Raw genomic sequence first — 27,592 nt, forward strand, 5'->3', positions numbered from 1 at the left:
CTCCGGCTTCTTTCCTCCTCTCTGTCTCTGTCTAAAAAAGCCGGCTCAGTGTAGTGAAAGCACAGAGATGAGATGAGATGAGATGAGAAGGGGAGGGGGGGGGGCAGGAGGAGGGGGAGAAGGGGAGGAGGAGAGGGAGAGGGAGAGGAGATAAGGGCAAGAGTGAACAGGGGAGACTGGGTAGTAAGAAGTCTTTAGGGGCCTGGTGGCGGTGCACCTGGTGGAGAGCACATGTTACAATGCTGGAGCCACTGGTCCCCACCTGCAGGGGGTAAGTTCACAAGCGGTGAAGCAGTGTGACAGGTGTCTCTCCCTCTTTCTTTCTATCCTCCCTTCCCTCTCGATTTCTCGGTCTCTATCTAGTATTTATAATAATAATAATAATAATGTCTTTAGGTGGAAATTAAGTGGAAGGTTTAGGGAAACTTGAATAGAAGAAGGGACTACAGACAGAAAATTCCTGTGTAAACTATCTAAAACTCATTGTTCTTTTTTAAATGAAACAAAGTACTTGACATGATGGGAAGGAAATCCGAGTCATTGGACTGCAAGATTCATGAGGGCAGCAATTTCCATTCGTGTTTTTCTTTTCTGCTTATCTCTATGTATTAGAATAATGAAGAGTGTGGCCTTCGAAAACAAAGAACAAGATGATTGGTTAAGTGATTTCACTACTAGGATTAGCTCTTTCATTTATGAAGCAAGAATCTCATGAAAGTAATCAACAGTAAAGAGCCTGGAAGAAGTCTTGTGGGCTACAGAACAGGTACATTAAAATATGAGACAGATTTAAGATGAGGACAGGTAATTTTAAAGTGCTGCCACTTTATATCAAGGTTAAAATAGAACTTTTCTCATAAATTCCTCACCATCCAGATGATCACTTCTTTCATTTTATTTTATTTTATTTTATTTCTACCAGGGTTTTCTCTGGGCCTCATGCCTGCACAACAAACCCATCACTCCTGGTAGCCTCCTCCCCCTTTACCCCTTTTGTTGCCTTTTTAAAACTGCTGTTGTAGTTATTATTGTTGTTGTTATTAATGTCGTCATTGTTGGATAGGACAGAGAGAAATGGAGAGAGGAGGGGAAGACAGAGAGGGGGAGAGAAAGACAGACACCTGCAGACTTGTAGACCTGCTTCACCACCTGTGAACCGACCCCCCTCCAGATGGGGAGCTGGGGCTTGAACCGGGATCGTTACACTGGTCCTTGCACCACATGTGCTTAACCCACTGCATTACTGCCCAACCCGTCTTTTTTTTTTAAAATTATTTTCTTTTACTCAACAGAACAGAGAGAAACTGGGGGGGGGGGGGAGAGAAGGAGGGAGAGAAAAAGAGAGAAAGAGAGAGAGAAACCTGCAGCACTGATTTACTGCTCCTGAAACTCCCCTCCACCCTGCAGGTGGCAGCCAGGAGTTTGAACCCAGGTCTTTGCACATGGACATGCACATACATGCTCAGCCGGGTGGTCCCCAGCCCGGCCTTCGGGTTGTTAGTGGCTATGTAGTAAGACTTACGTCCTGTTTTTAACTTTCTAACTAAGACCAGAACGCATCATCTATGTGTTTTCCACAAATGCATTTTTAGATCGTTGGAATCCTACTGAAGAAAGGTTAAAACACAGGTACATGTTTAAGGAAGAAAATGTGGACATCTTGACAGCATTTATCATTACAAACATTGTATTTTTCCAGAGTAAACGTTAAAATCACATTCTAATTTCAGATGGTTCTGGTTTGACAAGTTAACTCTCGAGACATGTGAACACAGTGTTATGAAAGAACAAAACTGCTCATCAACCCTTTATGCCAGTGCTAATTTCTCTTAAAAGTAGAATTTTAATGCTTTTTTATTCCTACAGTGACCCTTAAAATTTCTATGTATGTAATCACAAATGCACACACAAGATGCATTTATAAGCTTATTGTGTAGCTCTAAAGACAGTTGGGAAACCCAGTTTTAATTTTGTCACTGATAATTTAAAAATATACTATAGAACTGCCTCTTTTCAATCAACAGCAAGGATCTAGAAAGAGATTATACAAGTAGGCACAATTTATCCAGGTTTATTAGTGCTAAAAAAATGAAGCTGCCTAACTTCAAATTGAACAAGTACATGTACATTTATTCAGCTTTTCCTCATAAAACTGACATTAACGCATATCACTTCCAATACTTTTAAAAGCTCCAATAATTTACTTAACCCAGATTCAGGACATACACAATAATTGATATGCTAAATGTAGAAAATCATTTTTGATCTAGTGACCAGTGCACATTGACATAAAAGGTAGCAATAAAAAACATTTCCTGACGATACCTTAGAATATCATTGTGACTTACAACTTTCATCATAGACAGAGGGCTTACCGGCTTTTATTCATGAGATCTGCTCCTCGTGCTTTGTAATAATCTAAATTTGGATGGAACTGATAAGTCACTGGTCTTGGGTTTCTCTACAGAAAAAAAAAATTGCAAAGCTATTTAGATCACACATAAATACATAAAAGAACAGAATGATCACTAGTCGCCGTTCCACTCTAATAATGTCTAGTAATCAGTGTGCTTATGCTTTGTGTTGTCATTGTTGCTTTGCCACCAGTAGCCTCATGCCTACATGACTCCACTGCTCCTGGACTCTTCTGCTGAAAGACAGAAGGAGCGACACTACAGAACTGTCTCACTGCTCATGATGCTTCTCCTGAGTGATGTTCCCTTGCCGTGGATGGTGGTTTGATCAGTGGTCCTAACGTGTGGTGAGATCTAAGTTCTACCACGTGAGTCATCTCAGCCTTCTTGGGCTTTGCTTTTACTGTTGAAGTTTTGTTTAACTATTTTTAGTCCTGATTAAACACTGAAGTTAAAACAAAACTGAAAATTCGGTAAGGCTTAATTCTGGCATAATCAGGGCTGAGAGACATGGTGTCAAGAAAGCTGCGGGGGGGGGGGGGGTGGAGGTGGGAGGGATAGTAAAAGTCTGATTTTTGGAAATAAGAATGCCAACTATGCCCACTAGATGGCACACTGAACCTTTCTTCTGAAACAAATGAGTTCCTTCTAATTCACAATTCTTTTAAAGTTATCAATATCTATTCATGTATTCTATAGTAAGTGTACAGATAGTGGAAATATTATCATGGCACCATGACAATATAAAAGCAAATGGCCAACACATATTTTGTTGTTGTGGTTTTCTACTTTTTAAAAGAAATTTCAATGCAACATTTTAATACTATTCAAGAATCGATGGCAGATGACTTCTAAAGCAACATAGTGGCCAACACATGTTTTAATAAAGGTAACAATATATTGACCTATCATTTAATGCAAAAATTGTGGAAACGCCTTTGAAACATTAGGGTGAACACATCCATTTAAATATGTTGTTATTCAAGGGGACATGTGAAATCGTACACCTATGACAACAGTCTTTTAATTAAACATCTCACCAACAAAGTGACATATTAAAAAAAGGAATCAGGAAAAATGTTACAATTATTTAGTGTCTATTGTTGAGATGTATCAAGTCCCTCAGAGGCAAATAAAAGTAAATACGCTTCTAGTTTGTACAAGTGTGATAAGTTAATAGCATAATAAATGAATGCCATATCACCAAAAAATTACATTATATCTAAGTGTTAATATATATGTTAATATATATATATATATATATATACTTCACTAAGGAGTTTTTAAAAGCTTATCAGTATAAGTGTCCTAGTACTTACCTGAACGTTTCATTCAAGTAAATAATTAGGACTTTGAACCAGAGCATGCTCTGTCCTTTGAGAATCTATCTAGACATAGAATGGCTGCATTTTACCTTAATAGAAAATTAACAATATGCTTTGATATCAGTCCTTGGAGACACAATCCCGGGGCACTGCTAGACTTGCATGTAGGCGGGGGGATGTAATTGCTAAGGTTAAATAGTTTGAAATTCATCAAGCTAACAAGCTGCATCTTAATGGCCATGATGGACCTTTTCTTTTTCTGCTGAAAAGAGAATATTTACACAGCTCAACCCTTTCATATCTCTTCCAAGTCAGCCCTAATCATCTGACAAAATGACAATCCCTTGATTTAGCTCCAGCTACTACTCCACTGGTTTGGTATTCAACACAGTTCTACAATAATCAGATCTGAATTGCCTTGATGAAGATAACTGATGCTTCCATGACTACCATACTATTAAGTCTAGCAGTGCAACTTTGCTCTCTCTAGGAATCACATAGGTTTCCTTGTGCTAGCTGATGACAACCTGGCCTTAAGTATAATGGGAAAATAAAATACAGGTTAAAGTCAGTGGCAGGTTGCCAGTGCATTCACAATTTCTTTAAAAAATTAACTTTCACAAGACTATTCCTCATGACTAATTTTACTCTTTATTTCTGGTGCCTGGAAATTAATTTTGTTTTGTTAATATAAAAATGATTTTCTTTCCTGCCTTCCAATCAGCTAATAAAGGATTATGTTACTTTTTTGCTTAGAAAACAAGGAAAGAAGGGATGGCGTGGAGTGATTTCTTGAAACATTTTTATAACTAAATGACAAGCAATTCAAGACAAGAAGTGCTGATCTATGTAAGCACTTAAAGTCATTATCAGAAGTAATGATCGAACATATGAATGAGCCTCAAGTATTGCTTTCACGGAGTCCTATTTAAATTCCTGTGAGACTACTAATATAAAAAGCAGAAGAGGTTTAAAGTACCATAGTATTGGAATTAAATAAGAACAAATCCAAAGATGTCCAAAAAATAGCATTTGCAACTTGAGGCAATAAAATCAGAGTTCACTGTCTTTTAGTAGGATTTCCTGTGAAGAGGATGCTGTAACTGAGAGAAGTACAGAGACACACAGATGGTCTAGAAGCACACAGCCACCAAAGAGAGACAGTGTGGGCCACAACGCAGGCTTCTGATGTAACTTGACAGTGCCTAGCAATCACATCAAAAAAAGAAAAAAGAAAAGCAAAACAAATGAGATGTATTAACATTTTATTTCACTATATCTAAAACACAATTTTGATATGCGACCATTATAAAATTACTGGGATATCTTACGTTCTCTTTTGTATAAATTATCTGAAATGTGGTGTGAAAACCTAGTCTGAAAACTTTCTGCTTTATATTTGCGGCACAGCTCAACCTGGACCAGCCACACTCTAAGCTCAATAGCCACGTGTGGCTTGTGGTTACAGTAACTGACAGCAGAGAACTCAATGTCTGATAGAAATGTAAACCAAGGTGTGGCTACAGAAATCAACATGCATAGACACCAACAACAAAAAGAATACAACTGCTTTTATACACTACAGTTCAACCCTAACAGTTAATCAACTGATCTTTGATTCTTCTCTTTAAAAGAAGTTAGTTTCGGGAGTCGGGCGGTAGCGCAGCAGGTTAAGCGCATGTGGCGCAAAGCGCAAGGACCAGCGTAAGCATCCGGGTTCAAGCCCTGCCTCCCCACCTGCTGGGGAGTCGCTTCACAGGCAGTGAAGCAGGTCTGCAGGTGTCTATCTTTCTCTCCTCCTCTATGTCCTCCCCTCCTCTCTCCATTTCTCTCTGTCCTATCCAACAACAACATATCAACAACAATAATAACTATAACAATGGAAACAACGGCAACAAAAAGGAAATAAATTAATAAATAAATAAAGGAATTATTCTCATCTTTACTGAATTGGGTTTTGAAAGGTCAAGAAATTTTGGCTTAATATATTTTTATGCAGTGTTGTATCAAAATGATAACGGTCTCCTTGAGAGGTTACGATTAAATGAGCAGAATTCTAACTCATGTGACTGAAACATCTGTAAAAGTAATTATTTCAAGTAATTTGTCTCAAATGGAATTGTACAGAAATATGAGTTCTGAGTTGAAATTTTTTCAGATTTGAAATTTTCTCTAGAATATGAGTCATTAGACTTCTGCACTGAAAAAATCCTGTGAAACATCCTAAGGTAGTTGTAGTTTCTTTTTATCAGGACATGCGACGCTGACATGTTTTCAAAATATTTTAAATGGTTAAATTCTTAAAAATCATTCTTAAAATGTTTTAAAGACCTAGTTGGTGGGTGGCAGAGTCCCTGTCAGGCATATGGAAAGTTGGGGACCGAACTTGGGGTTTGCGGCTTGTAATAGGTGCTGTGCTCTCCCCACTGAGCCATTTCCCTGGTGACAATGTAAATATCCTTAGTATTGGGCTGCGGGCAGAGTCACGACTCATTTTTGTATAGAAAAACAGAAAAATATGCCACAATTTTTCTGATCCCAGTATTATGTCTTTGCTATGATAAATACAATTGATAATTATTTAAAACCCTTTAAAAGTAAGGACTTCAATTATCAGAGTCTTTCCAAATTTTTGTTTGATGAAAAAACAAACAAAAACTTCATTGGTAAATCTTTTCTAGAAGAAAAAGCAATAAAATGATAATCATATCATTTATTACCTGTTCTTTATGCACAGGAGAATACCATTTATTGTCTGTGATTAGTAGTCTATACATTACATACGATGATGCAGAAATCACAAATTCAGCCCACTCTAGTTTTTTCTGTCTTTCCCAGATCAACCCATGTAGACTTGAAATACATTTACAGGAGTGCAACTAGTTTACTTCTGAAGTACCACTCAACTCTTGTTTGTTAATAATCTGTTAGTTCTTAAATTTTCCTCATCAGCATTTAATTTATATTAGATATGTAAGAAGAATGCTGAAAATCTCACTTAAAGTAACAGGCAAGCTGGGTTCTGGGGTGCTGTTTTAAAACCTAGTAGCTAGAGTGAGTTATGGATGCAGAATCAGTGGTAGTAGCAGTGTGTTTGAGAAATGGCATGGGAAACAACGTAAAAGCCATGCTCTGCTTCTGTATTTTCAAAATGCTTCTGTCAGTTTAACATGAGTATAAAGTCAATTTAAAAGTAGCATTCAAATGGCAGCAATCAGTGCAAGAGGTGAAGCAGATTGAAATCTATCTGCCTTCCCTCTTATGTTTAAAGCTCTTGACTTGTAAAGTCTCTGTTATTTGCTTGTAATGCGTACCTTAATGTAATTTCAGCTAAAAAAGGATGGTTTCTTCCTTCCTTGGTATGATTTTTGATGGTGGTCACCACCTTACACTCTAATATATATATATATATATATATATATATATATATATATATATAGTTTATTTTATTTATTTTTAAATACCAGAGCACTGCTCTGGCTTATGGTGGTACCGGGGGATTGAACCTGGGACATCAGAGCCTCAGACATGAGAGTCCCTTTGCATAACTATTATGCTATCTCCCCACCCCTCTACTGTTTAATGGAAATCACTTTATAGCCCCTTTATCCTGGCCACCCTTACTCTTTTGGTAGTATTTCAGTATTTAAAGTTCAAAATCACTTTATTATGGTAGTATACAAATACTTACTTAAATGTTAACACACTAAGTACTAATTACAAAAGGCTGCAAGAAGTACAATTAACTACAAGGAAAACAGAACGTGACAATTTTCCTTGTTCTAAGTCTGATAATATCAAACTCATCCAGAAAAGGTGAATCTAGACAGTACTTTCCATACTGATCTTCTGCCTTGTGCGCCCCCCCCCCCCTTAGAGATGATTATCTCCTTTCCTTTGGAGAATCCAATAGGTGAAGAGTCTGAAGTACTCACGCTATTTTGAAGAGCATAGAACCTTTCAAAGGGATGACTGTAAACACATGTGAGAGTTAAAAGAGCAAGAGAAAAGTTATTCATTTTTCCCTATTCTAAGTTCTGCATTTCCCAATAAGAGTTAAAAAAGGAAGACAAAAGGTATGCGACACTAAGGGGCTGGGGAAGACGGAGCGTCATTCATTAGGAGCACAGGCTGCCTGGCGAGGGAAGTGGAGGATGGCGCATGCGTATCTCAGGTCTTTCTTCCATTCACTTAAAAGAGTCACTTAACTCCTACGTCTCACTTCCTCAACTGCAGAGCCCTGGTACAAATGAAATGAGACAATGAGCATTAATGGCACAGACTGAGAAAGCAATGCTTCATATATCTGATAAGCACAATTTTTCAGTAGGTTCCACTGAACATCACATTTTTAAAAAGCAGTGGCTCAGCAGTAGAGCACCGGGCTTGCACATACGAGGGCCTGGGTTTGACCCCCCAGACTTATATATGCTGGAGGAGTGTTCTGGTTCTCTTCCAGAAATTAAATAAAGATATTTCCAAAGATCTGTTTGAATCATCTGTCTGTGAGAAACAGACCAGAGCACTGTTCAATTCTGGCAAACGGTGATGCTGGGGGCTGAACCTGGGGCCACGGGGATCTTGGACAAATAAGTTCGGTGTCCTAATACTGAGCGCGTCCCCAGAGCAAGCCATGTTTCAAAACATAAATTTAGTTAGGAAAATGTCACCTTATATGTCATATCTTATATGCAGGGAGAAATAGGATTCCTCAGTCTAAAGGTATATGTAATTATAAATTATAAAACATTATAAAAAATGCACCGTGCTATTATTGCAGCACCTGTATACCAACTGGGTTACAATAGTTAAAGTGATCTTCTGCAGCACGTCCAAATTAGTACCGTTTTAATAGTCTGCTGGTCACAGTGTTTATATGAAACTGTTAAAGTCCCTGTAGCACTTGCATAATACAAAATATAAGTTTATATTTACAACATAATGGTTACTTGGCATAAAGAAATGAGTATGTTTGATAAATGAACTAAGGATTTTCCCCTTATTGTCTAGCTACCACTCCTTAACTTTGAGCACGCCAGATTAGAAAAGCGGAAAAAAATTAGACTCCAAAAGAGAAACAGCACTATCCAAATACGTCAAATGTTTTTCTTTGATGAAGAATGAGACTCTTACTTTACTGAATGTGTTATTGCCTCAATGCTGGGGGGAACAGCAACTGCCATCAGAAAAAGGGAATTGCTCAGCTGTTTATAGGCAAAAAGCTCTGGGGGAATTTCTCAGGACCCCAAAGGCAAAGCGTTGCAGGGCTCTGCAAACATATGTTGCAGGTGTTTTAGGGGAGACAGGTGGGCAAACCTGAGCCCTGGAAGAGGAGTTAGTTTAGTACTCTGTCACTGAGCTAACCTAACGCATCCAACTGCAGAGGTGCATGGCACCCGTGGCCTGGATCGGCACAGCTCAAAGTCCCCCTGGAATAATTCTCATGTCAGTGCCAAGCAAACACAATTTTTCCTTCTTACAGCTTTACAGAAAACAAACACTGCCAATTACTTTTTTTTTTTTAAAACCAAAGGTATTTTAAACCTGGAACAAAGAACAGCCTGAAATAGCAATAATTATCCAAAAAGATAAGGATGAAGTATTGTTGCATTTGTTTAAACAAATATCCTAAGGAGACAGTTTGTTGCAATCTCCCCTCTTTGGTTCACTAGGCAACATTAGATCTATCATAATTCTCCTAAAGCCTAAGATATTTCTATATAAAAATGCTAATTTTGTCTTTTCTTTTGCCTGTAATTAAAGCTGGGGAAATTTGTGATCGGATATTCACTGACTGCTAGAGGGTTCACAAAGGTCTTCGCATTTTCTGTTTCTTACTGCCACATACTGCCCTCTTCATTAAAATCAGATATAGTAACACAGTAGATCAAAAATGCAGAAGTTGTGATCCTAAACGCTCACCAAATTTGTCTTATAAAAGCATTTATACACACACATATTTCAAAAATAAGTGACGATGTCTAGATATTGCCATTAAATCAAAACTTTATTATTTTTTTTCTCTATTTTTCCAAGAGTCGATTTTATTTTTATATTATATGTGACTGATTTTTTTACTCATTTTACTACATATATTTATATACAATGGTATAATCAGCCCCTCTTCTCCTACATAAATCTCTCTTTCTGTTTCTTAGAGACAGCTCATATGATGAATTAAATGTCAAATACTTAGTATCAAGCAAGCTCATAAAATACCAATGGTGAAAAATAAAACTGCTTGATTTTTTCAACGGTATGAAATCAAGTATGTGGATACAATGCTCTCATTAAGTTAATATGTATCTTCAATACAAACAGTTTATAACTTAGAACATTAGCTCAGCACTGGGACTTGCATGACCTAGCTCCTATGTACCACAAATACCAGATAGCAGGAATCTCAGAGCAATTAGCAGACAAATCTGGGTAAAGCTAATTAATGTGGCCATAGATTGAAAAAAGAACAAAAAGGCAGAAAAACATTTTTTAAAAGGAAGCAAAAATTCCTAATAGGGTAAAGACACAGACAAAACCTCTGAACCCACGCCAGCCTCATTTTACATACTGAATAAGCCCAATTCCCTAAAGTGACGTCTCCATCTGAACCCTGGCAAGCTGAGATCTCAGATGGCAGAGAAGCATTTTAAACCACCTGTGCGTTATGTGCAACTATAGTTTCATACAATGAATAGACATCAAAAAAGAAATATATATTTTTCTTTTTTTCTAATGTATTTATACTTCTGAATTTTGTTTGCAAGAGGATGCCAGGTTAACTTGTCCCAAGTTTGGTAAGGATATTGTGATATATATGATATTTATTATATAGACTACACACATGCAAATATAGAAAATGGGAATTTTGGCTTACACATTTTCTTTGTTATTAATAATGATCCTCAAAATAGATCTTTTACACAGCTGGTATTTTTTTTTTTTTAGCAGTAACAAACTTTAAATCTTTTCCCTTCCTTGAATGTGAGAATAAAGAAAGAGAAACTCCAATTGTTTAGAGAAATTTGGAAGCCCATTTTACAAAGAGCCCATTTCAATGATAAAAAGGTGGTCACAAATATTATTCCTAATTGTTACAATTTGTCAAAGAGACTTAAGGAAATAAACATCTTTGGTATATAAATTACGACACAAATTTTTAATCTTTAGAAATATTAAAATAAGTTTAAACAAATCATCATAAAAACTGAGGCAATTTAATGATACTTTTACTTAGGACTTTTGAATCCCTAGGAATAAATCTATGTGACCTCATGGTACTGAAATCCCTGGCTTGAAACCCCCCCCCCCACTTTCCTGTCCTTATCTATTCCGTTTTATTAGCTGCTTTTGTAATTGCTAAGGCAACAAAAGCAAAGATCCTGCACAGTAAGAGTTGGTAAAAGGAAGCTCCACACAGCCACACTTCTAATGCAATTCTAGGAGTAATTTCAATGATTAAAACTGATTTGAATTAAAAATTAATTTGTTACACAAAGCCCTTACTAAGGTCACTTACTTACACTGAATTTTTTATGACGCTTTCTAGTATAACAATAAAATATCAGCATTAAAATTTTTGGTGAAATGCGGGGGACTGGTTCCCAGATCCTCACGCATCTAAACCATGTGCCCCATGACTACAGGGCCATATCCTTGCCCTTTCAGTATTGTTCTATTTTATTTTATTTTGCCACCAGGCTTACTGCTAGGACTTGGTTCCTGCCCACTCCTGGTAGCCATTTCTTCTTCTTTTTTTTTTTTCTTTACAGGACAGAAAAATTGAGAGGGGAGAGAGAGGTAAAGAAGGAGTGAAAGAGGTCCCTGCAGCACTACTTCACCACGTCGGAAGCTTCCTTCCCCCGTGCATGGCAATATGTATGCTCAACCAGATACACCACCTCCCGCCCTGCCCCCCCCCAGAACTGTATTTTGAAAGGAGAAATTAGAAAGGAGGTAAAATAATACACAGATTAGAATATTATTTTCCTAAGTGATTTCTACAAAGATCACTGAGAGTTTACGAATCAAACTTTTGCTGTTATTTTACTCTAGACTTTATTACATAAAAGAACACTAATTTTAAAAAAAAGAACACTAATAACATGCAAAATTCTTGAAATTGCAGTGTCACGAATGAATTCTTTTTAGTAATATTTGATGCAATTCAGCCTTAAAATTAATCATCAAATTGGTAACATGTAATATTTGTGCTAGGGGCTCATACTTTGTGCATGCACTACTCTTCTCTGGTAAAACCTCTGACCCCCCCCATTTTAGAATAATAATATATTTTTTAAGATACAGAGAGGTAGCAAAATAGAGAGTGAAAGAGACCACGCCACCAAAGCTTCCTTCACTCCCGTGGGGGCTGGGTGTAAACCTGGGTTGTGCACATGGCAAAGTAGTAGCCTATCCCACTGGGCTGTCAGAAAAATATTTTTATGTCTTTCTATGCAAAAAGGTGTCATTATTTTTCTGAAAATATTTTGTCAGCCCCAAAATAATATATATATTTATTACTGGATAGAGATTGAGAGAAACTGGGAGGGGAGAGGGAGATAGAGAGGGAGCTTGAGAGGGAGAGAGACAGTGAGACACTTGCAGCTCTACTTCACCACTTGTGAAATTTTTTCCCTGCAGGTGGGGGGGGGGCTCAGGGGCTTGAACCTGGGTCCTTGCACACTGTAATGGGTGTGCTTAACCAGGTGCACCACTGCCTGCCCCCTTCAGAATAATACTTTTAACTGCATAAAATAAAATATAGAGGGCTACAGAGTCTATCAATTATGTAAACACAGAAATCAAAATATTGAGCAATTTAACAGTGGCATGTGGTTTCATATTAATGCATTAAATAAGATATAGTGGCTGGTCTAATCATAATTTAGAAGTTATGATGAATGCAAATAGCATTTCGAGTTATCTTCATCAACAGTAATGCGATATAAAATATCTGTGATTGCTAGCACTAAGAATGTTTCAGGTGCTGCTGGTACTCTTACAGTTTGTTGCCTTCATATCTGAAGGAAAGACTAAATTTTAGTCAGTACATAATGAAAATAAAGATGCAAATTGTGTATCCAAATTCTTAGACCCCCATGAATTCTACCTGTATGACATTTGAAGGCTTGAACCTTTTTCTCATGACTCTAAAATGTGTTTTAGTTTGGATAACAGGTTTCTACTTGGGAAGGTAGAGCTTAATATGTACCGTTCTGTTAACCCTTTGCTGTGTAAATGCATTCAGAAAGGATAGTCCTTCTAGTGGAGCAGGAAATACACTGACATATTTTGGGGGAAACGTGGAAATACGTACTCTTGTGACAACAGCAATCCTGTAAATCACTATTCCCTCAATCAAGTGAAATAAGCTGAGAATAAAAATAAAAAGATGATCCACAGATGAGAGAAAATATTTGCATGTCATCTGTTAGGAGTATTGTGGCCTAAATGTATAAAAACTCTTACAACTGAATAATAAAATGACAAATAACCAAATTAAAAATGGGAAGAGGATCCAAAGATACATTCTTTTAAAGAACACGTACAAATGTCCCACAGCACATGAAACAGTGTTTAACATAATTAGTCATTAGGGAAATGCAAATCAAACCCACAGTGAAATACCATTTCTTCGCCATTAGAAGGGCCATCATAATGAAATGCCAAATGCTGGGACGATGTGGAGAAATTAGATTCCCCATGCATTGCTGATGGGAATGTGACATGATGCATTCGTTTGAAAAAGACTTTGGTTTCATATGACCCATCAACTCCACTTGATACTCAAGAGAAATAAAGAAGGCATATCCACACAAAACTTTTCACAGGAATTGTTCACAGTAGTACTATTCATGTTACTCGCAGAGGTGAAACCAACTCAGAAGTCTCCCAGCTCACAAATGGATAAATAAAATGTGTTCTATCTATCCATAATGGACATTATTTGGTAATAAAATCAGTGAAGTACAAACATATACTACACCATGTATGGGCCTCAAGACATCATATTAAATGCTTTATTCATAAAATAAAAACCATGTGTTATATAGCATTTACACAAAATGTCCAGAAATAGCAATCTATAAAGGGAGAACTGGCGGTGTGAGGAGTTTTAGCTGAGTGGGAGGAGGATGGAGAGTGACTGCTAGTGTGTAAAATATTTCTTTTTAGGTCAATTGGCATGTTTTAAGATTAAATAAAGGTAATCGTTGTAGACACCTATAAATAAAAACCACTGAATGTATGCTTTAAAAGGGTAGATTTTTATGTGTTTACTTTATATCAATACACGCACTGCCTATATTAGTTTCATAGGTTAAGCAGGTATGTGCAACACATTCTAACTAGACTGAACTTGTTAGCCTTTTACTAAAAATCTGCCTTACAGTGTTTCACTTACTTTACCAACCCTTTTGACCTCCTGAAGGACTAGCTGTTTCTCCAGGGGTATCTGAAGATGTGGGGGTGCAGATGTCACAGAGATGAACTTTGAAGGTCATCTTGAAACTTTACATGAGCCAACTGTAGGATTTCAACACAAACTAACACACATACACACACACACACACACACACACACACACACACACACACGTTAACCTTCCAGAATCCAGGAAGTCTGTAATAGAAATATACTATTTTTATTTGAATCATCGTCTCCGATTCTTGTATTCACCTCTCCATGATAACTTTCCAGAACAGAAGGTCTTAAACCTTCATCTCTGGTGTTAATATTTCAGACCTCTCTTTGTAAAATCCTAGATCCAGAACACGAAGAAGTCGGAGACTCTGAGGCTGAGCAAGTAGCTTCATCATTCTGTAACCCCAGCAGTTCCCGTGGCAGACTCATACGGCCACATGGCCTCGAGCCTCACTGCAGCTCAGACTTGCCTTAATGTTTGCATTGGCTTTGGATGTCTCTGATTCTGTCCACCTTAATGCCACCATTAGAATCACCTTCCAAAACTTTACACCTGTGATTATTATTTTTTTTCTTGTCTATCTTACATCCCTCCTTAGTTCAGTTCAGGCCTCAATAGCTAGTCATTCTCCCCATTCTTAGGTCAAATACTGCCTTCTACACTCAGCTCTTTGTTACTCTACCTCCATTAGCATGATATCACATTAATTTTACTTTTTTTCCAAATCATTTTACTAGGGGGATAGTAGTTTACAATTGCTGACACACGGGAACAACTTCTCATCTCTCTGTGCTAGGTGCCTTCAACCACTCCCACCCTCAATTTAGGTACTTCCTTGCCATCACAGCACACTGATTTTGAATCTTCATTTATTTCATCATGTCTTGCACTATGGTTAATTGTATACACACTTGTCTTCTACATTGGGTGTAAGTTCAATGAAGGTTGAGCTTATCTATATCACTACTTGTATCCTCTCTGTCTCTAGCGAAGTGTCTTGACATATGGCATGTACTCAAATTGTTTATGGACTACAAGAGTTTGCCAGACTATGTCTTCTAAAGAGTTTACAGTGGGAGTTGGGCAGTAGCATAGCGGCTTAAGCGCCAAGCACAAGGACTGGCGTAAGGATCCTGGTTGGAGCCCCAGCTTCCCACCTGCAGGTTGTCTCTCTTTCTCCCCCTCTGTCTTCCCTTCCTCTCTCCATTTCTCTCTGTCCTATCCAACAATGACAATATCAATAACAACAACAACAACAACAATAACTACAACAAGGGCAACAAAAGGGAATAAATAAATATTTTTTTAAAAGTTTACAGCTGAGAAGTGGGGTAGTATCATCTGGTCTGTGAGCATGCATGAGTAATGCAGGGTGCCGAGAAAAGACTTTTTATAAAAATTTTATTAATTTAATTGCAGTTGCATTGCATTATAACATTATATAATTTTCTGGTGTGTATCATTAAGCCTCCCCTTTAGACACACACGCACACAGAGAGAGAGAGAGAGAGGAAGCGAAAGAGACCATTGCACTGAAGCTTGCCAGACTCAAACCCGGGTGGTGGGGATGACAAGCATCACACTTTGCAACCGTGCTATGTTGCTGGTACATGATTAACAAGTCAACTTTTGTATGTGCCGCAGTAAAAGTCTAATTCTCTCTCTCACTATACAATTGACTCGTTTCATTCCACTGACCAATAAAAGTCTCCCATTTCTGGTAATTACTAAATGACATTGTACCCTAAACATTTTTTGTTTTATTTAGTTCGCACAATTGTTTAGTTTCTCTATATAACACAAGAGTGAAATCACCTGCGCCTACCTTGCTTTTTTTTTTTTTTTTTTAATTATTTCACAAGTGCATAGAGGCTGATCTATGTCACCACGAATGACAGGATTTCATCTTTTTATAGCTGGGTAGTATTCCACTGTGAGTAAAGGCAGCACGTCCTTCACCCAGTAGTAATTTGTTTATGGGCACTCAGGGTATCTCCGGTCTTGACTACTGTAACCATTAAGGCGCTAGGTGAGGGGCTGCATATAACTCTTCAAACTAGTGTCTTCATATTTTTTTCAGGTAAACACTCAAAAGTGAGACAACTAAAGTACATAGAATTTTTATGTTTTTTACCCTTTTTGAGTGATCTCCATGATTCTTTCTGTGATGGCTGCATCTATTTATCACCAACAATATACAAGGGTTTCTTCCTTTCCACATATATACATTATGTGTGTGTGTGTGTGCGTGTGTGTGTATAGTTTTGGTGACATTATTATTCTAATTTGCATTTTCTTAAAAATAAGAAATAAAGTGATTATCATCACCTTTTCATGTGTCTACTGGCCATCTGTATGTCTCCTTTGAAAAACTGTCTTTTCAGAGTCTCTGTGTATTTTTTAATGTGCTGTTGTTTTTACAAGTTCTTTATATATTTTGGATATTAACCCCTTGTCAGATATATGGTGGGCAAATGCATTCTCCCCTTCAGTGAAGATGAAAAATTTTCATTTGTATCAATTTCTTTTGTTGTATACAAGCTGTTTAGTTTACTGTATTCCAATTTATTTACTTCTGTATTTCTTTCCTGAGCCATTGGATTCCCATACACATGTCTGAGTCTGACTTACCCATTTTTTTGTTTCTGCTTTTTGCCTCCAGGTTACTGCTGGGACTTGGTGCCTGCACTACCAATCTACTGCTCCTGGCAGCCATATATATATATATATTTTCACTTTATTTGATAGGACATAGAGAAACTGAGAGGGAAGGGGGAAACAGAGAGGGAGAGAGACAGAGAGAAGCTGCAGACCCGCTTCACTGCTTGTGAAGTGTCCTCCTGAAGGTCAGGAGTGGGGGCTCCAACCTGGATCCTTGTGTGGGTCCTTGCGCACAGCACTATGTGTACTTAACCGGGTGCACCACCGTCCAGCCCCTTGTCCAAGTCTTTAATTCATTTTGAAATAATTTTGTTCTTGTAGCCACTTTGGTTTTACCGCTAATGACTAACTTTTCTGGGTAGAGACAGAGAGAGAGACAGGAGGTAAAAACACTGTAACACTGACTCTTGACCCAGTATGGTGGGGAACAAGCAGTCACTTGCCCAGATGATCTACTTGCCAGCCCTATCTTGAACTAATTTGTCTGTGTGGTATCACAAAGTGAGCTGGTAGTATATTTTTCTCTATGCGACTGTCCAGTTCACTCAGGGCATCTACTGAGGATACTTCCTTGTTTCACTATGAGCACTTGAAGCCTTTGTTGTAAATCAGTTGTCCATGCACGTATGGGTTTATTTCTAGGCTCCTGATTCTGATACATTGGTTGGTATATTTTTATTCCAATACCATGTTTTTTAAAATTATTATCACTTCATAATATAGTTTGAAATTAAGGAGTATAATGCCTACATTTTATTCTTCCTTAGGAGTGTATTTTCTGCTTAGGGTCTTCTGTATATCCAAGTAAATTTCATATTTTTTTCCTATTTCTGTGAATAATGATATTGGAACTGTGGCAGGAGTTACACTGAATCTTTATTTTGCTTTACGTAAAGTGGTCACTCTTTTTTCCTTTTTATTTTAAAGATATAAATAGAGAGGTCAAGAGGGAGGGAGCGAGCGAGGGAGGGAGGGAGAGGGAGAGAGAGAGAGAGAGAGAGAGAGAGAGAGAGAGAAAGACCAAGCCATCAAAGCTTCCTTTAATGTGGTGGGGGCTGGTTTTGAACCCGAGTCACACAAGACAAAGCAGCAAAATATCTTAGTAAGCTATTTTCCTGGCCCATTCGATCATTTAGAAAGTCCTTTCGTCCCCAGTTAATGAGCAGAAAACACATCTCCATTTCCCTGTGTATCTGATTTTGACATGCCTTGTAGTTCCTTGTGTACAGGTCCTTTACTTCTTCAGTTATTTATTTCAAGGTATTTGATTCTGTTTTATCCTATTGTAAATAAATTGTTTTCCTCCCATCTCTTTTGGTTAGCTCACTATTTGCATAGAGAAATGCAACAGATTTTTGTATGTTCATTTTGTATCCTGCCAATTTACTGTTTATTATTTCTGATCGTTTTTACTGGAGTCTCTGGGACTTTTCTATGCACATTACAATGCCATTTGGAAGGAGTGATAGCTTTACTTATTCCTCTCCAACTTGGATACATTCTACATCCTTTTATTGTTCCACTGGCAGTATAATATTATATTCAATAGTAGTGATGATATTGGATATCTTTGTCTTATTTCTGATCTTAAAGGGAATCTTTTGATTTCTCATCACTGAGTATGACACTGGTTGTGGACTTGATTGAAGTATGTTCTCGAAGTAATCTCTTACATGCTCACGCAAGTGATGAGGCAGGCAGAGATCACAGATGATGGCATTAGGCGTATTTTAGAAAGAAACCTCAGGAAGGCTAACAATGAAAACATTATCGACTGCTAAGTTTTCCTGGGTGAACAGGATCCTAAATAACTCCATCAAATTATATGCTATCCTAGGAACAATTCCGGTAGCAGAAGTGACAAGCAGTTCAGGGACTAGTCACAGAAGACTCTTACAATAGTGGCGGTCAGTAAGTTGACATGACTATTCAGCACCCACGCTTAATGTCTTATCTCTCAAAGGAGAAGTTTGTTAAGTGCATGTGTGACGGCATCCTAGATGATAAAGTATAGCTTCTGAATTGAATTAATTTTCTTGAAGACAATAGGTTATCCAACGTCTTTTTTTTTTTTTTTTTGTAGTGTGATTATTGTTTTTGTCTATCTGGTTCTTCACAGGAGTTTTACTAGGAAAGTGTGAAAGGATGAATGCAATCTTTCTTTCTTTTTTTTTACTCTGTTGTCACTGCTGGGGACTCACAGTTCGAGACCAACTTTTCCAGACAGAGAAAAAGTGAAGCAGGGATGAGTGAGACACCACAGCACCGAAGCCCCTAGTGTGAAGACACTATCGTGTGTCTACTGTGGTCGAGAGCTCGGGACCTACACACGGCAAAGCAGGTGTTCTCTGGGTGTCATTTTGAAATTATGCAGTTCCCTTTAAGTTGGATAGCAGGAGACTGCTAGGTGACCATGCAACATACCCTGGGTTCGGGTTGCATTGGATCGACCTTCCCGTGGTGCATCCCGTGAGTCCCCATTCATTGGGGAAACTGACGATCCTTCCTAGCCGACTGAATCCACATGGATCCCAGTCACTTTCAAAGCCAGCAACAAGCAGCTCCTGACAGCTTTCAAGCTGACGCTGTTGACTGGCTACGGAAGAAGGGCAAACGCTAGAAGAAGAAGAAGACCCTGGGTTCAATCCACGTCGCCGTGCAGGGGCACGACAGGCATAACCAAGTGAACACTATGGCTAGTGGAGTGGTAGGTACATTCTCTGTACCACTCCTCACTTCTCTCCTTTTCTTTTCTCTCTTCCTCTCCATAACTACATAAGATGAAAATTATTGGCCAACATGGTATTATACATGTGTATACATGTGTGAGATCCTCAATCCATTCCCTGGGCCTGCATAAGAGGAAGGAAAAAAAAAAAAGGCTGAATGGAAGGGAAGGCTGAGAAGTTGTCAGTACAGAAGAAACAGAAAGAGCAATCCAACAGCATGGAAGAAAACGCAGACGGTGGTGAAGATACAATCCCTTCTGCATTCATCCATCCATCTTTGAATCCTGCTATTGACAGTTTCTTCGGTATCACAACCTGTGCCAGGGTATTGGGGTGACAAAACAGTCAAAAATCCTACTTTATGGAGCTTACACTCAAGAATGAGATAATATGCTAAGCGCAAGGACCAGCATAAAGATCCTGGTTCGAGCCCCCAACTCCCCACCTGCAGGGGAGTCGCTTCACAGGCGGTGAAGCAGGTCTGCAGGTGTCTATCTTTCTCTCCCCCTCTCTGTCTTCCCCTCCTCTCTCCATTTCTCTCTGTCCTGTCCAACAACAACATCAATAATAACTACAACAATAAAACAACAAGGGGAACAAAAGGAAATAAATAATAAAAACATAAAATAAAATTTAAAAATGAGATAATAATATATAATATATATTCCAATATAAGAAACATTTCAATATTAACAAAAGAAGGCACGTGATGCTATGTCATTGCCAATAGGAGAATTTTATTTCATCAGAGAGAAAGAGGAGGACTTCTTAGAGACAGTGACGATGGGCTGGTGAGCTGAAGAGTTAATTAAATCTGTGTTGCACAGGTGGGCTACACGGGGAGGGGGCACAATAAAGAAAAAGCAACTTACTCAGTTTCATTATTGAGGTTCTCACTCGCTATTACAATGTGACTTCTTTTTCAACTTTGTACTACTAAGTGGTTGACAATGTCTAGAGTCTTCTAACTTTTTACAGATGATTACATAAAAAGTCACAATTTAAAAAATAAATAATACACTGTATTTAAAATATTTTATATGTAAATGAAGCCTTGAAATTAAGAAGCTTTACTAGAATCTGTCCATTCATGAGGTATCAATTAAATGCTAAATTAAAGAAAAAACTACAGCTTAAATATTCCACAGATGTAGTTAAACTCCACTGTCTTATTTCTTTCTCTTAGAAAAGGACATACTGACCCCCCCCCCACCTATAGACATCTAATCTTTGATAAGGGGGCCCAAACTATTAAATGGAGGAAGGAGGCTCTCTTCAATAAATGGTGCTGGGAAAACTGGGTTGAAACATGCGGAAGACTGAAACTGAACCACTTTATCTCACCAGAAACAAAAGTCAACTCCAAACGGATCAAGGGTTTGGATGTTAGATCAGAAACTATCAAATACATAGAAGAAAAAATTGGTACAACACTTTTCCTTCGAAATTTCAAAGACGTCTTCAATGATACAAACCCAGTTGTAAGGAAGCATAAAACAAAAATAAAACCGATGCGACTACATCAAATCGAAAAGCTTCTGCGCAGCAAAAGAAACCACCACCCAAACACAGAGACTCCTCACAGAATGGGAGAAGATCTTTACATGCCATACATCAGACAAGAGGCTAGTAACCAAAATATATAAAGAGCTCACCAAACTTAGCACCCAAACAGCAAATAACCCAATTCAAAGGTGGGGAGAGGATAGGAGCAGAATATTCACCACAAAGAGCTACAAAACACCAACAGACATATGAAAAAATTGTTCCAAGTCACTGACTGTCAGAGAAATGCAAATAAATACAACAATGAGATATCACCTCACCCCTGTGAGAATGTCTTACATCAGAAATGACAGCAGAGGGCTGGGCAGTAGCGCAGCAGGATAAGTGCACATGGTGCGAAACACAAGGCCTGACGCAAGGATCATGGTTCGAGCCCTCGGCTCCCCAATGCTGGCGGGTTGCTTCACATGTAGTGAAGCAGGTCTGCAGGTGTCTATCTTTCTTTCCCCCTCTCTGTTTTCCCTCCTCTCTTGATTTTTCTCTGTCCTATCCAACAACAACAGCAGCAATGACAACAATAACAACAACAACAAAGGCAACAAAATGGGAAAAAAATGGCCTCTAGGAACAGTGGATTTGTAGTGCAGGCACTGAGACCCAGTAATAAACATGGAGACAATTAAAAAAAAAAAAAAAAGAAAGAAACGACAGCAACAACAAACACTGGAGAGGACCTAGTGGGGGTTGTATTGTTATGTGGAAAACTGAGAAATGTTATGCGTGTATAAACTATTGTATTTACTGTCAACTGTAAAACATTCATCCCCCGATAAAGAAATTAAAAAAAAGAAAGAAAACGCTGAAGAGGTTGAGGGACCAAAGATCCCTCCTGCACTGCTGGTGGGATGTCGGCTGGTCCACATCCCTGTGGAGAACAGGCTGGACAACTCTCAGGAGGCTAGAAATGGACCTACCGTCTGACCTTGCAATTCCTCTCCTGGGAGATAGCCTAAGGAACCAAACACACCTATCCAAACAGATTTGTGTACACCTGTGTTCATAGCAGCACACTTTGTAACAACAGCCAAAACCTGGAAACAACCCAGGTGCCCAACAACAGATGAATGGCTGAGAAAGTTGTGGTCTATATACACAATGGAATACTACTTAGCTACTAAGAATAATGAGCCCACACTCTCTGATCCAACATCCATGTCCAGCAGAGAAGCACTTACAGAAGCCAGACTTTCCACCTTCTGCACCCCAAAATGATCCTGGGTCCACACTCCCAGAGAGATATAGAATAGGAAAGCTTCAATTCAGGGGATGGGATGCAAAACGCTGGTGGTAGGAATTGTGTGGAATTATACCTGTTCTCAACTCTGCCACACAGCACTCGCGGGGCTCTCATTTAGAAATGTTCAGGAAAGTACAAAAGCCAGTGCTGTTTTGTTAGGGGACTAGCCACATCTCCAGTCTTGATGATTTTTCCAGCTTTGCCTATATATAGTTTAAACAGTCTGTTTCTCTGAGCTCACGCACTATAACATAGCTTTTCATATATGAATACTAAGAATAAAAAATTGGACATATTACTTTAGTACAAATCTGGTTCAAAAATTCTACATTATATGAATTTAAAAATAATAGTCCCTTTATGATCAAAGTATTATGTTGCTGATTTATTTTCATGTCTGGATTCCACATGCATCTACTTCCTCTCATTTCATTCTTCCATATTATTTTTCTTTGCCTTTCGTAAAGATTTGCCATGTTAGTGTCCGTCTATTATTTCTCCTTTACTATGTACTTTGAAAAGTCAGCAACATCCAACAGGGTTGTTTGTTTTTTATTTTAGTTTATTTCTCTACAACACTGGTAAGTAACCATGTTGGTGCTCTTGGGATTATCATAATTCTATCCTTTCATCACTAGCCCCTATTCTGAATCTCTTTCATATGCTTTTTCCTCCTGCACCTATAGTTATGTCCTGTGCTTTCCAGCTCTCCTCTCACCTCTCTCCAGTATTTCACTCCTGGAGACCATTTCCACTCCCTAAAGTACACTTACTACCCACAGCCCAGTACTCCCACATGGGTACCCACATCTTTTGTCTAGATCTTCCTGCTGAGTTCTACACACACATTTCCCAATTGCGTTCTGGAAATCTACATTGGGATATCTGCAATCTATGCAAAACAACCCACTACTCAACTTAAAAAAATATCCTATTTATTATTTGTTTTGGATAGAGACAGAGAGAAGCCGAGAGGGAAGGAGGAGATACAGACTAAGAGAAAAGAGAAATGCCTGAAGCATGGCTTCACTGCTCATAAAGTGGGTAGTACCCCCTTGCCGGTGGCGTCCAGTGGCTTGCATCCTGGTTCTTAACCAGGTGCACCACCACCTGGCCCACAAGCCTGTCATCTCTACATAGATTCTACCTACTCAGTCACTAGGTGGATACCTGTGAAAAGCAAACAGTTATTCATCATTGATAATTAATTATTCACCAAGCCTTGTTATGTTATTCTCTCTTGTTCGCTGAAGTTATCATTTATATTATGTTTCTAAGAAGCTCATGCTTAAGCCTTATTTAATATATATATATATATATGGAACAGAAGAGAAAATGAGGGAGCAGGATGCTTCTGCTATCTGTATCCCATTGTGTGCTTTCCTATTCCCAAAGAACAGTGGCAGAAGAGGGAAATAATTTTAATTAAAGTATACATGCACATTAAATCCTCAAAGACACCCTCTAGGACCCCATACTGTTTTATCTCTGTAACAGTGAAAGTCCTCTAGTCAGAGGTCAGTTTCTTTTAACTGAATGTCCTGAGTAGATTCCAAAATTTTATATTCTGTTCACTACTATTTCAAATATTATCTCTTAAGCAGTTGGTTAGTCATTAGAACTCACACGTAAGGAAATTCACATAGAGGGCTTAAATAAGAGATTTTGTCAATTAAGTAAATTATGTAGTTGATTTCCAATTAATAGCTGACATTCTCATCAGTGGGTTCTCTCATAAGTGGAATCTATAGCAGATACATTCAATTAGAACCTTTATGAGAAAATCTGGCAGGATTTCCCTAGATACTGACTAGAAAGAAGAAGGTATAGGATTTATTTCTTTCCCCGGTTATGAAAACAATTCCAACTTTTCCTGTCATTTTTCTGCCTTTTTAAAATTTCTGCTCTTGGTTCTGTTCTCCAAAGATAATTCACGCCAATGTAAGCACGATGCCATGTTTAATTTAAGTGGAATACATGTGAGATACTGTCCACGTCTGTTGCTGTTGTTATAGAAAGGGAGAAGTGGTGGAAAAGGTATTTACATTACAATGGGAGCATCAAGCAGCAGCCAGAAGCATCACTCCACCAGCTGCCCCGACTCCTAGCATGGCGACGGCCGGACTAGACCCACAGTTTTGTGAAACACCTTTTTCTTTTCTTTTTCTTTCTTTCTTTTTTTTTTTTTTGCTATCGCTGGGTTTTGGTGCCAGCACTGTCACTCCACTGCTCCCAGTGATCATTTCTTTTCCTTTTTTTTTTTTATTAGGCCAGAAAGAATTTGAGAAAGGAAGGGGAGGTAGAGAGAAGGAGAGAGGGGGGTAGGCGGTAGCACACCTGGTTAAGCGCACACATTACAGTGCAAAAGGACCCAAGTTCAAGCCCCAGGTCCCCACCTGCAGGAAGAATGCATCACAGGCATTGAAGCAAGGCTACAGGTGTCTCTCTCCCTCTCTCCCTCCTTCTCCCCTTTCAACTTCTCTCTGACTCTACCCAATGATAAAATAATATATCTATGGAGAGAGGGAGAGAGGGAGAGAGGGAGAGAGTAAGTCAAACACCTGCAGACCTGCCTCACTGCTCTTGAAGTGCCCTCTGCAGGTGGGAGTGGGGGTTCTTGTGCACGGTGACAGATGTGAACAACTGGGTGTACCACCACCCAACTCCCTGTGAAAAAGTATTTTAAAATTTATTTATTTATTTTTAAAAACTTTATTTTTATTATTGGACAGAGACAGAAATTGAGAGGGGAGGGGGAGATAGAGAGAGAGAGGGAATGAGACAGAGAGATACCTGCAGCCCTGATTCACTACTCTTAAAGCTTTCCCCTTGCAGGTGGACCAGGGGCTTGAATCTGGATCCTTGCGCACTGTAATGTGTGTGCTTAACCAGGGGTGCCACTGCTTGGATTCCCTGTGAAAAAATTTTAATGGCTATGAATTTCATCAATTTGTATCTCGTTCACACATTTTCAGTCAGTAATATAGAGGGTAGGTACTTGAAATGGCTGTCAAGTAGTTAAAAATGACAGTGTGTGCAACTAAACAAAAGAAACCAAAAAAATCCATGTACTTTGTAAATCAATACTAAACCACTAATAACAACACCATGTAGTTAAACTCTTTATTTACTAAAGCAGGCATAAAGCAAAACAGTATACTATCCCTGAAAATGTGAATAAGCTGAAGGGAAAATTATAATTTTCCTTTTCAAAAATAAGTATGTATTGTCCCTTCAGTAAACATAACAGGTACAAAAACCATTCACAGCAGAGTCAGCGGCTGTTCACTGAGCCTGCTGCTTCTTCTCACACAGTGCGAGTGGGTGCACGTAGCTGGGGCAGGCAGGAAGTAGCCCACCTGCACGTGCGTCTTACCATGCACAAAGACCTGGGTTTCAGTCACTACCTGCTGCTTGGAGCCAACACACAAAGGTGGTGGAGCAGTGCTGTGGTGTCTCTCCTTTCTTTCCCTTTCTGTATCTCTCCTTAAGAAGAGATATATGTGGGGGGTTGGGCGGTAGCACAGCAGGTTAAGTACACATGGCACAAAGCGCAGGGAGCAGCATAAGGATCCCGGTTCGAGCCCCCGGCTCCCCACCTGCAGGGGAGTCGCTTCACAAGCGGTGAAGCAGGTCTGCAGGTGTCTGTCTTTCTCTCCCTCTCTCTGTCTCCCCCATCTATCTCCATTTCTCTCTGTCCTATCCAACTATGATGACATCAATAACAACAATAATAACCACAACAAGGGCAACAAAAGGGGGAAAAATGGCCTCTAGGAGCAGTGGATTCATGGTGCAGGCACTGAGCCCCAGCAATAACCCTGGGGGCAAAAAAAAAAAAAAAAAAGAGAAGAGATACATGTGGCCAGCAGACATATGAAGAAATATTCCACTTCACTTATCATTAGAGAACTGCAGATTAGAACTTCACTGAGATACCATATCATCTTTGTGAACATTAACGAAACAGGAAATGACAGGTGTTGTAGAGGTTGTGGAGAATCTGCTACACTGATGGTGGGAATGCAAACTGGTGCAGCCTCTTTGAAACACTATATGGCAAGTCCTTAAACAGATAAAAGCGGGGTTACCTTATGATCCCGAAATACCCCTTACACATCTATCCAAAGGACATGTAATCATTAATTGAAGGGACATATATATTTATATGTTCACAGCTGCATTATTCACAATAGCCAAAGAGTGGAAGTAGCCTATTTGCCCATTGACAGATGATGGATTAAAAAAAGTTCTGGGATAGGTAATTCACGAGATACTACTCTGCAGTCAAGAAAGATGACACTGTGACCTTTGGGACAAACTAGATGGAACTAGAGGAGATTATGTTTGGTGAAATAAGTAAAGAGATGAAAGACATCCATGACTCCTATCTAGAAAACAGATACACATAAACTTGCAAAAAAACAAAAACAGAATCAAATAAGACTTTGTGAGAGCAATGGTGGGTATCTCTGGGAGGCAGGAGGGTGGGGACACAGAACTTTGGCAGTGGATGTGGTGTGGAGCTAGACACTGTGATCTTATAACTGTGTAACCCACTTGTAATCACAAGTGAGACAAATCAAAGAGAGTATAACAGGTTTCAGACTCGATGTTGAGACTATGAATGAATGAGCGCTCAGAAGTAAACAACTGGCCTTGTAAAGATAATCAAGTTGAAATGCAGTGCTTTATGTTCACTGCATAAGACAGCCCATCAAATTCTCCTGTGGTCACTCGGGATGCTGGTGAAATGGGAATGTGGGAGTAGTGAGACCGTTTTGTAGTCGGAGTCTGTGAGGTAAACAAAGCCAAAGAGAGGGAGGATGGCAGAGGGTTCCAAACCAGGCGCAGGCACTTGGGGGATCCTTCTTGGATTTGCCATTGAATTCTGAATGGCTGTGTTTATTTCACCTCACTATCAAGAGGTAAAAGGGTATAGTTATATAATCTCTAAAGTCGCAACCAACTCCGAAAAACTTATTTCACGTATCATAATGTTTCTTTAACTATGTTTTATTTATTTATTTTCCCTTTTGTTGCCCTTGCTGTTTTTGTTGTTGTTGTTGTTGTAGTTATTATTGTTATTGTTATTGATGTTGTAGTTGTTGGATAGGACAGAGAGAAATGGAGAGAGGAGGGGAGGACAGAGAGGGAGAGAGGAAGATAGACACCTGCAGACCTGCTTCACCGCCGCGAGTCCTTGCACTTTGCGCCACGTGTGCTTAACCCACTGT

General features: G+C 38.8%; 1 protein-coding gene across 4 annotated transcripts in view; it reads right to left on the reverse strand.

Annotated features, from left to right (window-relative positions):
* TBC1D5 (TBC1 domain family member 5) overlaps positions 1–27,592 on the reverse strand; it is a 504,373-nt gene that overhangs the window by 80,945 nt on the left and 395,836 nt on the right. For all 4 annotated transcript variants that reach the window (XM_060180867.1, XM_007529715.3, XM_007529708.3 and 1 more), the window contains one exon: positions 2,376–2,461. In XM_060180867.1, coding sequence (XP_060036850.1) covers positions 2,376–2,461 — 86 coding nt within the window. The remainder of the gene's footprint in view (positions 1–2,375; positions 2,462–27,592) is intronic.

This window comes from Erinaceus europaeus, chromosome 21 (assembly GCF_950295315.1).
Source record: "Erinaceus europaeus chromosome 21, mEriEur2.1, whole genome shotgun sequence".
NCBI classification, from domain to species: domain Eukaryota; kingdom Metazoa; phylum Chordata; class Mammalia; order Eulipotyphla; family Erinaceidae; genus Erinaceus; species Erinaceus europaeus.